We start from the raw sequence: 17,386 nt of genomic DNA, 5'->3' as shown, positions 1-17,386 counted from the left end.
TGTGTGTGTGTGCAGTGCGTGCATGTGTGAGAGTATGCACAAGTTTTTATATTGATATGCTCTTGTATGTATCCTAATTTCTACTGTATCTGTGTTTGTTTGTGAATGATTTTCGATTTATGTTCGTATCTTGTTATGTACTATCCCCCCTCCCCCCAATATTCCTTGTGACCCCGGTACACTCTGTAATAAAGACATATTCTGTTCTGTTCTGTTCTATTCTATTGGCTGATTGATATATCGGGGTGGGTGACACAGCTGTTCGGGTTGGTGTTCCTGGTGGTGGGGTGCGTGGTAAGGTTCGGGTCCCACCTGCTGGACAACATCCTACAGGACTTCTACTCCGCGCTGCAGAAGCTGATGGAGAAGGCTGGTGAGTCGGTGAGCTGAGCCGGTGTGTGTGTGTGTGTGTGTGTGTGTGTGTGTGTGTGTTTATGTGTAAGCTCTCTCTGTCACTCTCTCTCTCTCTCTCATATATATATATATATATATTTGTATGTATGTATAAGCTCTCTCTCTGTCTGTCGCTGTGTGTGTGTGTGTGTGTGTACATATGTGTTTATATATACATGTGTTTATATATACATACATCTCTCTCTCTCTCTAAGCTCTCTCTCTCTCTCTCTCTCTCTCTCTCTCTCTCTCTCTCTCTCTCTCTCTCTCTGTCTGTCGCTGTGTGTGTGTGTGTGTGTGTGTGTGTGCATATGTGTTTATATATACATACATCTCTCTCTCCATATATATATATATATATATATATATATATATATGTGTGTGTGTGTGTGTGTGTGTGTGCGCGCGCGCGCGTGCGTGCATGCGTGTATGTATGTACGTCTGTATGCATGTCACCTTGGTAAACCCTCCACCCGGGTGTACAGGTTCCAGCTCCAGCCTGTCCAGCTTCAACCTGGGTGACTACCTGCAGAGCGCCACGCTGGCCTTCATCGTGCTGGGCGCCTTCTTCTTCCTGCTCGGCATCCTCGGCTGTGTCGGGGCCTGCTGCAAGAACAAGTTCTGCCTCTCTGTGGTTAGTGTGTGGGTGTGTGTTGTGTGTGTGTGTGAGGGGTGGGGGGATGTGTGTGTGTGTGTAGGGGAGGGAGGTTGTGGGTGGGGGGGGGGGGTTGTGTCGGGGCCTGTTGCAAGAACAAGTTCTGCCTCTCTGTGGTTAGTGTGTGAGTGTGTGTGTGTGCGGGGGGAGGGGGGGGGTGCGTTTGTGTATTGGGGGTGGGGGGTTTGTGTCGGGGCCTTCTCCAAGAACAAGTTCTGCCTCTCTGTAGTTAGTGTGTGGGTGTGTGTTGTGTGTGGGGTGGGGTGGGGATGTATGTGTGTAGGGGTGGGTGGGGTTGTGTCGGGGCCTGCTGCAAGAACAAATTCTGCCCCTCTGTAGTTTGTGTGTGTTGTGTGTGTGTGTGTGGGGGGGGGGGGATGTGTGTGTGTAGGGGTGGGGGGGTTGTGTCGGGGCCTTCTCCAAGAACAAATTCTGCCCCTCTGTAGTTTGTGTGTGTGTGTGTGTGTGTTCTGTGTGGGGGGGTGGGGTTGTGTCGGGGCTTGTTGCAAGAACCAGTTCTGCCTCTCTGTGGTTAGTGTGTGTGGGGGGGGGGCGGGGAGGGGGGGCGGGGGGGCGGAGGGGGGGGAATGTGTTTGTGTGTGTGTTCGGGGGGTGGGTTGTTGTGTCGGGGCCTGCTGCAAGAACAAGTTCTCTCTGTGGTTAGTGTGGGTTTGTGTGTGTGTGTGTGGGGGGGGGGGGATGTGTGTGTGTGGCTGCGAAAGGCTATAGACATTGTAACTTTTTTCTTATATATATATATATATATATATATATATATCTTTCATCTACAAATGAGTCACTTGGCAGTTCTAGTTTGAAATGCCATGGCATTGCCAGGTGTTAATAAAACGGTGAGGGCTCGTGCTCGCATGGTGTACAAAAAGTACACGCTTATTCATCGGTGTATACTGTTAATATATTATTGTGCACACTAACAAGCCACTTGGCAATATCAGTTTGAAATGTCACGGCATTGCTTATCCCCGTTTAGAAGGGTCTTTGGCCTGAGGCGTTATGCTTTCTGTGCAAATTTATACTCTCATTTGACAGAATTTACACAGCTTATATATTTATCATGCACACGAGTCACTTGGCGATACCAGTTTGAATCTTATGGCAACGGGTTTCCCCCTCAGAACGGGCGAAAGTCTGAGTAGCTATCATGCTTCCTCTACAAACTTATACACTCAGTCATCAGTGTTTTACATTGATAATATATAATATATTATTATGCATGCTAACAAGTCACTTGGCAATAGCAGTTTGAAATGTCCCAGCATTGGGTTTCCCCTTCAGAAGAGGTCTCATGGCATGAGCGGTTGTTATGTTTCCTTTGCGAATTTGTACACACATTTGACAGTATATACACTGTTGATATTCAGTAATGCACGCAAAATAGTTAGGGCAATAGCAATTAGAAATGTGACGGGATTGTGTATACCCTTTAGAAGGGGTCATGGTTTGAGTGTTAATTTTGATCGCTGTACAAACTTATACAATCAACAGTCTAATTATATACTTTTTAAATATATTACTGTGCACAAAACGAGTCACTGGGCAACAGCAGTTAGAAATCTCACGGTACTGTGTGTCCTGTTTAGACCCAGTGGTCATGGTTTGAGTTGTTATTTTGCTTGCTGTACAAACTTACAGACTCATATGACGATATACACAACGTTAAAATGTATTACAATGACACACACAGGTCACTGGTCAATAGCAGTTAGAAATGTCATGTCATGGCACTGTGTATCCTGTTTAGACGCAGGGGTTATGGATTGAGTGGTTAATTTGCTCGCTGTACGAACTTATACCATCAACTGTCTAAGTATCCACTGCTAAAATAGAAATTATCACTATGCACACACACGAGTCACTGGGCAGTCGCAGTCAGAAATATGACAGCATTGTGCACATCCCCTTCGGAAAGGGCCACACGGCACGAGCGGAGTGAAATTTCCGTGCCCGTTTCCGTTAACTGGCTATCTGTGTGTCTCAGCCGTTGAGGCTCAGTAATCCCCGACGTGCGACTGCCCACCAGTGATAGTTAACTGTGGAGGGTGTGTGTTTCCCTTTCAAACGTCTTGTGTAAGGCCCTTGAAAAATGCACGAGTTGCATGGTGTAATCTGTTATGAAAGTGTGTGTGTGTGTGTGTGCGTGTGTGTATGTGTGTGTGTGTGTGCGTGTGTGTGTGTTTGGGATGGTAGGGTAGGTTCGTCTCTGTCTCTCTCTGTTTCTGTCTGTCTGTCTGTTTAACTCTCTCTCTCTCTTCCTCTCTCTTTCTGTCTATATGGTAATTCTCTCTCTCTCTCTCTTTCTCTCTCACACACACACACACTCTCTCTCTCTCTCTCTCTCTCTCTCTCTCTCTCTCTCTCTCTCTCTCTCTCTCTCTTCGTGCCTCCCTCACTCTTTCTCTCCCAGTTTCTCTCTCCCTCCCTTTCCTTCTCCCCCCCTCTCTCTCTTCGTGCCTCTCTCTCTCTCCCAGTTTCTCTTTCCCTCCCTTTCCTTCTTTTTTTCTCTCTCCCCCCCCCCCTCCCCCTGCCTCCCCTACCCCCCCCCCCTCTCTCTCTCTCTCTTAAATTTACAGTAACCGGGAAAGTGCAGAGACTCAAGCGACGCGCCGAAAAAACCAGTTCAGCATGTCTCTCACCCAGCGACGATAAGATTAATGAATATGTCGATTAACAGCGTGTCTATAGATAACTTGCCTTACTATCATCAGTATTACCTGGCTGCCTTTGATTGGATTCTACGAATTCTTTTTAATCCTAATGTTTGCTTGTTTGTTGTTGTTTTTGTAACTGCTCACTGTGTTGCCCATACGGATAAAACGACCGATATATAAGCCAGGTTCTGAAGGTCAATGCCCTCACGAGTTATAAAGGTGAATTCTGCTTCCGCCTCCTCTGTCTTTCCAATTCACCCTTCTCTAACAGACCACTTGATTGAAAGTCTGGGTGCTAGTCTTTCGTATAGAGACGTTAAGTCGAGGTCCACCGGTGTGCAGCATGCAATATAAAAGAACCCTTGGCAACAAGAGAGGTGTCTCGGATATAAATTGCGTCGAAAAAAAAATCCACTTTGACAAGGGAAGAAAAAAAACACCCAACAAACAAGGAAACTTGAAGACCGGAAAATTAAAGAAAAAAAGATTGCGTGGTTTTGCATTTTGGCGACCCGCTCAGTTTCTTCCGCGAAAGAAGTGTCTGAACATTTGCACAGATGAATCTGTTGTTGCGAGAGATACAGCGTACAAAATACGATGCCAGAAAATGCGATGCAAAAAGATATAAAGGCAAAGAAAGGCAGTACAGTTCAATGCAAGGCAATGGAGTAAAATAGAACATAACCAAACAACCACAAACCATCACAACAGTCAGCTCACTCAACCAACCACTTACCTACCAAACAACTAGCAAAGACACACCAAACTACCCACCAGCCAACACACCCACCAACTTGACCACCCAGCCACCCCCGAACCAACCATCCAATTAACCAACGGCCCACCCATCCATCAACTCACGAACCAACCCATCTTACAACCCGCCGGTCCTCCAACTTGTCCCCCAAACAACCTATCCACCTACCCACCCACCAACTCACCATCTTACCCACCCATCAAACTGCAAACGAACCCACCAGCCAACCAACTCACCCACCCACCCATCTTACAACCCGCCAACCCTCCAACGCACCCACAACCAGCTCACCCGCCCACCCACCAACCAACCAACTTACCTCCCAACCAACCCACCAGCCAACTCACCCATTAATCCACCTACAAACCACACCGCTAACCAACCAACTAACCCACCCACCAACTCCCCCACCAACCAGCCCACCCATCAACCCACCAACCAGCCCACCCACCAACTAACTCACCCACCAACTAACTCACCCACCAACCAGCCAACTCACCCATCAATCCACCTACAAACCACCCCGCTAACCAACCAACTCACCACCCAGCCACCCACCCACCAAACAATCAACTCTCCAACCAACTCACCCACTCACCAACCAACCCACCCACCAACCTACCAATTCACTCACCCACCAACCAACTCACCAACTAACCAACCAGCTTTCTCACTCGCCCTCCAGCCAACCCACCAACCATCCTCCAACCAACCAACTATCCAACCAACTCACCCACTCAACAACCAACCTACCAACCCACCAACCAACCAACCCACCAACCAACCAACTCACCAACCAACCTACCAACCCACCCACCAACCAACCAACCAACCCACCAACCAACCACACACTCACCAACCCACCAACCCATCCACCAACCCACCAATCAAATCACCCAACCCACCAATTCACAAACCACCCCGCCAACCATCCAACCCAGTCCACCCACCCAGCCACCCAGGAACTTCGTTTTTCTTTTGCAGTACGCGGCCATTGTGGGAGTGATCATTGCCGGGGAGGTCGTCTTTGTGGTCCTGCTGTTCACCATTCGTGATAAGGTCAGTAGTGTGTGCGTGTGTGTGTGTGTGTGCGTACTTGCTTGCTTGTGTGTGTGAGAGAGAGTGTGTGTGTGTGTGTGGATGTGTGTGTCTTTAAGCACGTGTAAATATGCGCGCGAGGAGGGTGTGTGTTTTTGCATGTGTGTGTGTATGTCATCACACGAGGGCGTGTCTATGCGCGCGCATTTGTTTGATTGCATGTTTTTGAGCGTGCGCGTGAGTTAGTCAAGTCATTAACTTGTAAATGAACCTGTATGAATTAATACGCATTAAAGAACCCGAGTTGAGTTTCAGTTTCAGTACCTCAAGTGAGGCGTCACTGCGTTCGGACAAATCCATATACGCCACGCCACATCTTCTAAGCAGATGCTTGACCAGCTGCGAAACCCAACGCGCTTTGTCAGGCCTTAGGGGGGGATGGGGGGGGGAAGATACATAATTAAATCAATGAATAGATAATTGAACAAACAGATAAACGAATGAGTTAAAGAAAAATAAATAAATAAATAGAAGATAGGGTAATGTCCTAACGACTGAACCTGTGTTTAACAGTTGGAAACTGCTCTGGAGTCCCCCCTGTACGATTCCCTCAGGAACGACTACGTGGGCATCAACAGTTCTGACGCCATTTCCCTGGGCTGGAACTTTGCCATGATCACCGTCAGTCTGTCTGTACTCTCTGTCTGTCTGTCTGTACTCTCTGTCTCTGTTCAGTTCTACTGGTGCGTGCACGGACACGCGCGCATGCAGACACACACACACACACACACACACTACTCTCTCTGTGTCTTTCTTTCTGTCTCTCTGTTTCCATTATATATACATATATCAGTCATATTCTCTCTATCTCTGTAACTCTCTCTCTAAGTAGATGTGCATGTGTGTGTGTGTCTGTGTCTGTGTCTCTGTGTGTGTGAAGTGACTTTCACCTGGAAAAAAATGGTCTTTGTAAATGCCATGCAATACTAGTCTTCTTTTTCTTAATATCATTATGATTTCTATTGTAATTATGATGATGATGCTTATTATTATCATCATCATCATCACTGTTATTATTAGTGGTGGTGTTGTTGTTGCCGTCGTCATTATCATCATTCTTATTATTGTTGTTGTCATTGTCTTCGTCTTCGTCATTATTATTATTATTATTATTATTATCATCATCATTATTATAATCATTATTATTAATTTTATTATAATCATTATTATTAATTTTATTATTATTGTTGTTATTGTTATCATCATTACAACTGCCATAGTTGCGAACCCCCCACCCCACACCACTCACCCCTCCAACCAACCCAGTGGTTCGAGTGCTGCGGACTGGAGATCTATAATGATGATAAAGATGATGATGATGATGATGATTGTTATTGTTACTGTTATTCTTATTGTTATTGTTATCATAATAACTGCTGTCATCATTCCTAACACCCCACCATCCACCCAATGGTTCAAGTTCTGCAGGGTGGAGAACTATGATGATGAAGAAGAAGATGATAAAGATGATGATGATGTTCATTGTTATTGTTACTGTTATTCTTATTGTCATTGTTATCATCATCATTCCAAACCCCCAATCAGTCCACCCAACAGTTCAAGTTCTGCGGAGTGGAGAACTATGATGATGATGAAGAAGATGATGATGATAAAGATGATGACGACGATGATGATGTTCATTGTTATTGTTACTGTTATTCTTATTGTTATCATCATCATTCCAAACCCCCCAATCAATCCACCCAACAGTTCAAGTGCTGCGGAGTGGAGAACTACACAGACTTCCAGAACGCCTCCCACTGGCAGCGCACGTACAACGCGGGTCAAGGTCGCGGGGTCAACCTGACGGTGCCCGTAGCCTGCTGCCGTCTGAACGGTACCTTCCCAGACGTGCAGATGCCCGAGGACTTCACGTGCGCCGTGAACCCTAACCCCACCATCTCCAACATCGATAAGGTCAGTGTGTGTGTGGTTGGAAGAGGTGAGGAGGGCTGGGGCTGGGGGAGGGGGGGGGGGGAGCGTGGTGCGTGTGTGTGTCTGTGTCTGTGTTGGGGAGGGGAGGGAGGGGGTAGAGTTGTAGCAGAGGGTGGGGAAGGTTGGAAGAGAGTGGGTAGTGGGGGTAGGGTGAAGAAGGGTGGAGAAGGAGGGGGGGATAGTGGGGGTAGGTGTAGTAGCAGACTGTGTGGAAGGGAGGAGGAGGGGGGAGGTGAAAGGTGTGGCTGAGGGGTGGGGGAGGTGGTGTAGAGGGACATGACGTGTGCTGTACAGGCTCCACCCCTTACAGTTTCGAACATTGGTAAGGTCAGTGTGGTGGGGTGTAGGGGGGTGAGGGGGGAGGTGAAAGGTGTGGCGGAGGGGTGGGGGAGGGGGTGTAGAGGGACATGATGTCTGCTGTACAGGCCCCACCCCTTACAGTTTCCAACATCGATAGGGTCAGTGTGAGTGTGGGTGTGGGCAGAGGAGGGGGGTGGGGGGGGATGACGGGGGGGTGGAGGTTGTAGCATAAGGTGGGAGAAGGGTGTGGGAGGAGGTGTAGAGGAACTTGACGTGTGCTGTGCAATCCCCACCCCTTACAGCTTCCAACATCGATAAGGTCAGTGTGGTGGGGTAGGGAGACGGCGGGGGCTGGGGGGGTGGGGGGGAGCTGAAATGTGGCTGTGGGGTGGGAGAAGGGTGAGGGAGGGGGTGTAGAGGGACATGACGTGTGCTGTACAGGCCCCACCCCTTACAGTTTCCAACATAGATAAAGTCAGTGGGGTGGGGTGGGTGGGGTGCTGGGGGAGGTGCAAGGTGTTGTAAGTGGGAGGAGGGTCGGGGAGAGGTGTAGGGGAATTTTGTATTTGTGTTTCTTTTTATCACAACAGATTCCTCTGTGTGAAATTCGGGCTGCTCTCCCCAGGGAGAGCGCGTCGCTACACTACAGTGCCACCCAGTTTTTTTGTATTTTTTCCTGCATGCAGTTTATTTGTTTTTCCTATCGCAGTGGATTTTTCTACAGAATTTTGCCAGGAGCAACCCTTTTGTTGCCGTGGGTTCTTTTACGTGCGCTAAGTGCATGCTGCACACGGGACCTCGGTTTATTGTCTCATCCGAATGACTAGCGTCCAGACCACCACTCAAGGTCTAGTGGAGGGGGAGAAAATATCGGCGGCTAAGCCGTGATTCGAACCAGCGCGCTCAGATTCTCTCGCTTCCTAGGCGGACGCGTTACCTCTAGGCCATCACTCCACATGTATTTTGCAGGCCCCACCCCTTACATTTTCCAACTTCGATAAATTGAGTGTGTGTGTGTGTGTGTGTTTCGGATGGGAGGCGTATGTTGCGTGTTGGGGAAGGCTTTGAGGAAAGAGTGGTTGTTGCTGGCGATTGTCTTTGGATACGACTGGTTCAAGGGAGACAAACGTGGTCATCAGTAAAACTTTGCTGCACTTGCTTCCCTTGGTTCTCTGTATGTGTCTTTGTGTGTGTGTGTATGTGTGTGTGTATGTGACCAATTCATCTTTTCCACACGTGCACACACGCACTAACTTACATGTTTTTGTGTGCGGATAAATGTATTCTATCGGGGAATACACGCACACACACACACACACACACGCACGCACATACACACGCACGTACACACGGACGCACCCACACATTGCAGATCTTATGTCATTTGAAGATGAAACTTTTGAGGTGGCTGAAAAAGTATACTGCACAGGCAGCGTGCGTTCTTTGTGTGTGTGTGTGTGTGTGTGTGTTTGCTTGTGTGTGTATGTATGTATGCGCGTGCGTGCGTGTGTGTGTGTGTGTGCGTGTTATGCATCGGCGTGTTTCTGTCCACTGCACAGTACACACTACAAGACACATTCTGATGAGACGATAAACCGAGGTCTCTTGTGCAGCGTGCACTTAGCGCACGTAAAAGAATCCACGACAACAAAAGGCTTATCCCTGCCAAAATTATGTAAGAAAATCCAGAAAAATGTGGCGCCGCACTGTGGCGACGCTCTGTCCCTGGGGAGAGCGGCCCGATTTCATACAGAACAATTTGACGTGACAAAAAAGTATCACAATGCGTTGCAATACTATACAATACAATACAATGCATTACAATACAGTGCAGTACAGCGTAATACAATACAATAAAATACCATACAGTATGATACAATCTGGTACAATACAGTGCAGTACAGTGCAATACAATGCAATGTAACACAGTACAGTACAATACAATGTAATGTAATACAGCACAGTACAATACAATACAATGTAATACAGTACAGTACAATACAATGTAATGTAATACAGCACAGTACAATACAATGCAATGTAACACAGTACAGTACAATACAGTGTAGTGTAATACAGCACAGTACAATACAATGTAATACAGTACAGTACAATACAGTGTAGTGTAATACAGCACAGTACAATACAATACAATGTAATACAGTACAGTACAATACAATGTAGTGTAATACAGCACAGTACAATACAATACAATGTAATACAGTACAATACAATGTAATGTAATACAGCACAGTACAATACAATACAATGTAATACAGTACAGTACAATACAATGTAGTGTAATACAGCACAGTACAATACAATATAATGTAATACAGTACAATATAATGTAATACAGTACAGTACAATACAATGCAATGTAATACAGTACAGTACAATACAATACAATGTAATACAGTACAATACAATGTAATGTAATACAGCACAGTACAATACAATACAATGTAATACAGTACAGTACAATACAATGTAATGTAATACAGTACAGTACAATACAATGCAATGTAATACAGTACAGTACAATACAGTGTAATGTAATACAGTACAGTACAACACAACACAATACAGTTGAATACAACACAACACAATACCACACAACACATTACAATACCATACAATACCATTCAACTCAATACCGTAAACGCAACACAGTGACAGCAGGGCTGTTAAACCTCACTCGCGATGCACGTGTGCAGGGCTGTTACGACGCTCTGATCGATTTTCTGGTGGACAACAGCGATATCCTCATCGCCGTTGGGGCCACTATTGCCGCTGTGGAGGTGAGAGATCGATGGATGGTTAGATCGATAATGATGGCATTGGTTTATCTGTGTGGTTTTGAGGCGTGGGGGATATGTCGAGGGGGGGGGGGGGTGTTTGTGTGCGGGGTGTGTCTGTACGAGTGTGTGTGTGGAGGGAGTGGGGGGTGTTTGTGTGTGTGAGTGTGTGAGATAGAGAGAGAGAGATTTTGTGTGGGGTGGTGAGTGTGTGTGTGTGTGTGTGAGGGGGAGAGATTGTGTGCGTGTCCCGTATGGTATATGTGATTAGTGGACGAGTGATGGAGATGGTATGTTGTTTGTTGGCGGTAATATTTGAAGAAAGAAAAAAAGAAGAAAAAAAACGGACATCTTGTTTTGAATGTTGTTTTTGTTATTGGTAACATTAATATCGTTGTTGCTGTTGCAGCATTGTTATTGTTATTTTTATCATCATCATCATCATTCTTCTTGTTATACCTGTTATCATTGTCATTCTTGTTGTTGTTGTTGTTCTTCTTCTTCTTCTTTATTGTTGCTATTGTTATATCTGTTATCATTGTCATTCTTCTTCTTCTTCTTTTTCTTCTCCTTCTTCTTCTTCTTCTTCTTCTTTTTCTTCTCCTTCTTCTCCTTCTTCTTGATTGTTGTTATTTCTGTTATCATCGTCATTCTTCTTCTTCTTCTCCTCCTTCTTCTTCTCCTTCTTCTCCTTCTTCTTCTTCTTTATTGTTGTTATTTCTGTTATCATCGTCATTCTTCTTCTTCTCCTCCTCCTTCTTCTCCTTCTTCTTCTTCTTTATTGTTGTTATTTCTGTTATCATCGTCATTCTTCTTCTTCTCCTCCTCCTTTTTCTTCTCCTTCTTCTTCTTCTTCTTTATTGTTGTTATTTCTGTTATCATCGTCATTCTTCTTCTTCTTCTTCTTTGCCAGTTAGATTTGATGGATTTTGACTGACTGGCTTGATTTCTTGACTGATTGATTTCTTGATTTATTCACTGCTTACTGATTGAATCGTTTTCAGATTCTTCTGTTCATCTTCGCCATTTGTGTCTGCTGTGCTGACGTCAGAAAGAAGTATGACGAAGTGGAAGACTGGTAGTCAAGATTTAAGACCTCAGCGGATTGGTCAGTTTGAATTCTTCGACACGCCTACCTACAGAGTACAGAAATCTGATTGGTTAGTTCGGTTGAGTGACTGACTGGTCAATCACGCTGAGGCAATTCACGCGCTCGTTGTTAGTTCTGCTTGAATAACAACAACAGCAATAGCAACAACAACAGCAGCAGCTACAATAACAACGAGGACAGCAGCAGAACAACAAAACAAACAGCAGCAGCAACAACAACAACAGGAAATGGCTTACAATTTTTTCATCTTCAAAGGACTCTCAGTTCGTCGGACGGGACAGGTTCGGGTTGTTGTTTTCGTTATTGTTGTTTTTTGTCGTTTTTTTCTTATTTGCTTTTTTGCGGATCATTATCCTTCGTTTTTCTTATTTGCTTTTTTGCGGATCATTATCCTTCTGTTGCTAGCGGTTGTTTTGTTTTGTTTTTTGTTTTGTTTTTGTTGTTGTCTTTTTAGAACTGAAGTGTGTTTTGTTTTGGAAAGGGAGGAGGGGTAACTTGTACTGTGAAACTGACACAAGACAAAATTAATGAAGTGAAGGAAAGAAAACGGTGGTTTTTCAAGTTGTTGTTGTCGTTGTTCCTGAGTGTTGTGGTGGTTAATCTGGTCGTTGTTATTGTCGTTGTCAAGTTGTTGTTGTTCCTTAGTGTTGTGGTGGTTAATCTGGTCGTTGTTATTGTCGTTGTCAAGTTGTTGTTGTTGTTCCTTAGCGTTGTGGTGGTTAGTCTGTTCGTTGTTATTGTTGTTAAGTTGTTGTTGTTGTTGTTGTCCCTTAGTATTGTGGTGGTTAATCTGGTCGTTGTTATTGTCGTTGTCAATTTGTTGTTGCTGTTGTTCCTTAGTATTGTGGTGGTTAATTTGCTCGTTGTTATTGTCGTTGTTGTTGTTGTTCCTGTGTGTGATTTCTTTTCCCATTTGTTTGTGTCCACGTTGTTGTCGTTGTTAGTGGGGGTTTTTTCTTTTTGTGTGAGTGTCTTTTGCTGTTGTCGGTGTTTGTTGTTGTTGTTGTTCTTTGTTTGTGTTAGTGTGGTTGTTGTCGTTGATGGAGTTGCTGTTCCTTTTTTGTTGTTTTTAAGTTGGTGGTGTTGCGATTGTTGTTGATCCTTTGTTTGCGACACTGTTGTATTGTTATTGCTTTGTTGTTGTTATTGTTATTGTTATTCCTTTGTGCTATTATCGTTCTTGTTATGATTTGTGTGAATATAGTTGGGACTTCCTTTTTTCTTTTTTTTTCTTTTTTGAGAGAGAGAGATAGTTCAAATTGTTTGTTTGTTTGTTTTTGTGCGTTTGTTTGTATTTTCACCGAATTCATTATGTTAATGACATTATTTAACAGTTTATTTTAATTATTGATTACTTGTAGGTTTGGTGTGTGAGTGTGTGTGTGTGTGTTTCTAACTTTGTTGCTGCTTTCTTTCTGCAGCGTATATTCTGTTTTCGTTTTTGTTTTTGTTTTTTTGTTGTTGTTTTTGTTTCATGTGTGTGTGGAGAGCTGGCGGGAGATGGGTGTGTTGGTTCGGTTATGTGTGCATGTTGTTGGTTTCTTCTCTTTCTAGGGTTATCTGTGTGCATTCGGAATGAACCGAACCCTAACCCATCACTCACAGTCAATTTTGATGCTATGTTTTCATGTTGATGAACTGTCAGAGGTTTTTTGTTTTTTGTTTTTTTTTACACTTCTGTTGTGGACGACCCACTACAGATTGATGTTCAACGTTGCACAGCATGTTAATCCTTTTCCTGTTACTTGTATAACATTATGATAGAATGTTTTTAATTTTTTTTAGAATTTAGTGTTGTACGATATATTGATTATTGTGGTCATATTATTATTATTATTATTATTATTATTATTATTATAATATTTTTTTAATATAGAATTTTGTTTTGTACGATATATTGATTATTGTGGTCATATTATTATTATTATTATTATTATTATTCGTTTTCTTGTTGGTGTTTGTTGTAGTTCTTGTTTCACGAGGTTTGGTTAAAGCTTTTTCTTATATGATGCATTTGGCTGTTTTGTTGCTGTTATTGAGTATTACGCTGATATTATGTGAGACACTGATTCCCGTTTACATTTATTTTTCAATGGCTATACCTGATTATCATGAATTCCTTAATACAGTTGCAGTGTCCCCCTTTTTTTGTATCGTTTTTTTTTTTCTCATGGATTCTGTGAGTCCTTCCTATTAATGTCCTTTGAAAGTGTCACATCTGATTTTAGTTATTCATCCGCGCACATAATTATTCACACGCGTGCACATACACACAGAGACACACGCACGCACGCAAACTTTCCCTTTTATTTAATGAATTTTAGCTTTAAATGTGAAGACATTAAACTTAAAAACAAACGCATGCGCGCGAGCATACACAGAGACACAAACACACACATGTACGCACGTACACGCACACACACACGCACACATATTTGTGTATGTTGTACATACGTGTTTTTCTTTTTAATCATACATTGGTGGTTCCTTTTTTTTCTTTTATTTTGATTTATAAAGTGTGTTGGTATTGTGTCGTTTCATAAATTCAACAATTTTATTGAATTTTGTATTTTGGTTGACTCACCCATCTGCATTCAACAATTTGATTGCATTTTATTTACGCTCACAGATTTATTCAACAATTTATTTGCATTGGATTTATTCAACAATTTTATTATGTTGATTTGTTGGGGTTTTATTCTGTTTCAAACTTGGGTTTTATTCAACGATTCCACAATATTTTATGCATTCTGTTTTTCTACTTGGGTATATTTTTAACACTTCCATTCCGTTTTTTGGCATTCTTTTGTGTACTTGGATTTATTCAGAACTTCCTTTGCATTTTGTGCATTCCTGTTTCCCATGCACAAAACCAAGTCCTTGCGTTGTTGGTTGTTTTTCTTATATATATATATATATATACATATATATATATATATATTTTTTTTTTAATAACTGCATTCACTCGTGCCTTGAAAAGAAAAACATACTTCGAGGAGAGAAGTAATAACGATGAGGTTGATTGATGATGGTGATGATGATGATGATAACAACAACACAACAAGAAGAAATGAACTGGGACAAGCATATCATGTGAAATGTGATATAAAAATTAGGTCGGCAGTATTCTTTCTCTCTCCTTTTTTTTTCTTTATTGGAGCGAAATGAACAAAGTTTCTATATGTTTTTCGGGTTTGTTTTTTTTTAAATCATTATCATTCTTTTTTTCTTTTCTTTTTTTTTTTAGAAGATTTCAAAGAGGTTAGCGGCTAGCATGGCGTCATTTTCAGTTCCTTGCGATTTCTGGCCATACTTGTCATTTTTGCGAGTGCGCTTTTTTGTTTATTTGCTTTTGTTGTTTGTTATAATAATGCACTCCCTTGCATGCATTTGACTTTGTGTCTTTTTCTTTCAATTTTTAGGTAGGAATGAAAAGGGGGGGTGGGTGTGGGAAGCTGATAGCGTTAACCCTGAGGTCTGTGGGCCTGTCAGTTGATGCATGCACTGAAATATATCTCTTAAAGTGGGGAGGGGGGGGAATAGGGTTAAACCAGGTGGTCTTTGGGTCTGTCAATTGATGCACGCGCTGAAATATATCTCTTTGTATAAAGTGGGGGGGGGGGGGTAGGGTTAAACCAGGTGGTCTTTGGGTCTGTCAATTGATGCACGCGCTGAAATATATCTCTTTGCATAAGTGGAGGGGGGGGGATAGGGTTAAACCAGGTGGTCTGCGATACATGTGCTTTATGTGTCTCTGTGTGTGATGTGTTTGGGGTGGGGTGGGGTGAGGGGTGGGGGCAGCGTTAACCCAAAGGTCTGTGGAACTCTGTTGATGCACGTGCTGAATATTTCTCTTTGTGTGTACGTGTGTGGGAGGGATGGGGAGGGGGGGGGTAGGGTTAACCCTGGTGGTCTGTGTAACTGTCAATTGATGCACGTTCTTAATGTACCTCTGTGTGTGATATGTGTGTGGGGTGGGGGAGGGGGTGGGGGAGAGTCAGCGTTAACCCTGGTGGTCTGTGGAACTGTCAATTTATGCACGTGTTGAATATATATCTTTGTATGTGTGTGTGTGTGTGTGCATTGGGCGGGGGCGGGGTAGGAGCTGGCGGGGGAGTGGGGGTGTAGGGTTAACCCAGGTGGTCTTTCGTTGGACTGTAACTTGATGCACGTGCTGAATGTATCTCTTTGTAGGTGTGTGTGGGGGGGGGGGGGTGCGGGTGATAGGGAAGTTCGGGGCAGAGTGGTGTGTGTGTGTGTGACGGGGGGAGGATGCATGCATGTGTACATGTGTCGGTGGGCTTAAGTTCGCTGAATATGGTCTGTTCTTCTCTGCCACCCCTCTTTCTCTCTGTCTTTGTTATATATATATTGTCAGTCTTTCTTTTACATATATATATATATATATGTGTGTGTGTGTGTTGTAATATGTATTATCAAGCAGACGTGGAGTAGCAGATATGGATAACTCCGCACGCTTTGAACGCCGCCTTGACACAGAAATAGACACTAATACAGGGGCTTTGGAGGGGGGTTGGTGTGTGTGTGTGTGGGGGGGGAGTTTGAGGGGGGGGGGGTAGTCTTAATTCGGGGTGCACGTTTCACTCCTGTTCTGATTCAAGAGCTCCTCTCTCTTTCCGAATTGGTCTTCAGGGGCAGTAGGTGTTAAGGTGAAATTATCTCCACCCCCCCTGTTAACCAAGTGTGCTAGATGGAAAAAAAACAAAAAAAACTGTGTGCACAACACGATACCGGCTGAAATGTGTATCGTCAATACGTTGAAATAGGTACGTGTATATGTCTAATGATGATATCACTGTGTGTTGATTTCTTCTTCTTCTTCTTCTCGTTTTGATTATGATGGATTTGATATGAACATACAGCATTCAGTAATTTTCTTCTGCAACGAAATCTGATCATAATCATACTGAAAATAAAAGGATTCCTTTTTTTTTTTAAAGAGCATACCTCGCGCACTGTCCCTTTGTAAGTCTTTCTTTGTCTCTGTCCATTACTGTCTCTGTCCCTGTCTCTGTCTGTCTGTCTGTCTCTCTCTTTCCGTCTCTCTAATTCTCTCTATGTTACTGTTTGTCTCTCTGTCTGTCTGCCAGTCCATTTGTCTGTCTTTCACTCAGCCACCCTCCCCCCTCTCTCTCTCTCACTCTCTCTTTGTGTCTCCGTCTCTCTAATTCTCTCTCTCTCTCTCTTACTGTTTGTCTCTCTGTCTGTCTGTCCTCCTGTCTGCCAGTCCATCTCTCTCTCTCTTTCTCCACCCCCCCCCCTCTCTCTCTCTCCACCCTCTCTCTCTCTCTCTCTCTCTCTCTCTCCACACCCCCATCCCGCTCTCTCCTCCCTTCCTAACCTCTTCCCTCACCAAGTCTGCCTCCTTCCTCCCATCCACACCCCCACCCTTCCCCCCTTCTCTTCCCCCCTCACCCCCCTCACTCCCTCACCACTTCCATCCACACCTTGCTATATCGGGTAACGCCGTGAATACCTGAGGAACACAGGCATGTCATAAACGCTGTGAGAGGAAATAAAAGGAAAGATGACGACAGTGACAACGACTTGCCTCAGTACATCATCTGACAAAGCATGGAACAAGGAAACCACCATTTTGACCGGAACTCTGTATGTAAAGAACTTTCTCTCTGTCTCTGTCTGTCTGTC

At 43.9% G+C, this 17,386-nt stretch overlaps 1 protein-coding gene across 1 annotated transcript in view; it reads left to right on the top strand.

The window, feature by feature from the left end:
• LOC143291458 (tetraspanin-18-like) overlaps positions 1-15,209 on the top strand; it is a 26,332-nt gene extending 11,123 nt beyond the window's left edge. Inside the window, exons 3-9 of the mRNA XM_076601322.1 lie at positions 259-373; positions 879-1,027; positions 5,459-5,533; positions 6,086-6,193; positions 7,283-7,489; positions 10,525-10,608; positions 11,610-15,209. Of these exons, the coding sequence (XP_076457437.1) occupies positions 259-373; positions 879-1,027; positions 5,459-5,533; positions 6,086-6,193; positions 7,283-7,489; positions 10,525-10,608; positions 11,610-11,687 (816 nt within the window). The 3' untranslated portion in view covers positions 11,688-15,209. The remainder of the gene's footprint in view (positions 1-258; positions 374-878; positions 1,028-5,458; positions 5,534-6,085; positions 6,194-7,282; positions 7,490-10,524; positions 10,609-11,609) is intronic.
• The last annotated feature ends 2,177 nt before the right edge of the window (positions 15,210-17,386 follow it).

The sequence above is a fragment of the Babylonia areolata genome, chromosome 17 (assembly GCF_041734735.1).
Source record: "Babylonia areolata isolate BAREFJ2019XMU chromosome 17, ASM4173473v1, whole genome shotgun sequence".
Lineage (NCBI taxonomy): Eukaryota > Metazoa > Mollusca > Gastropoda > Neogastropoda > Buccinidae > Babylonia > Babylonia areolata.
This window is presented reverse-complemented; position numbering and strand designations above follow the sequence as displayed.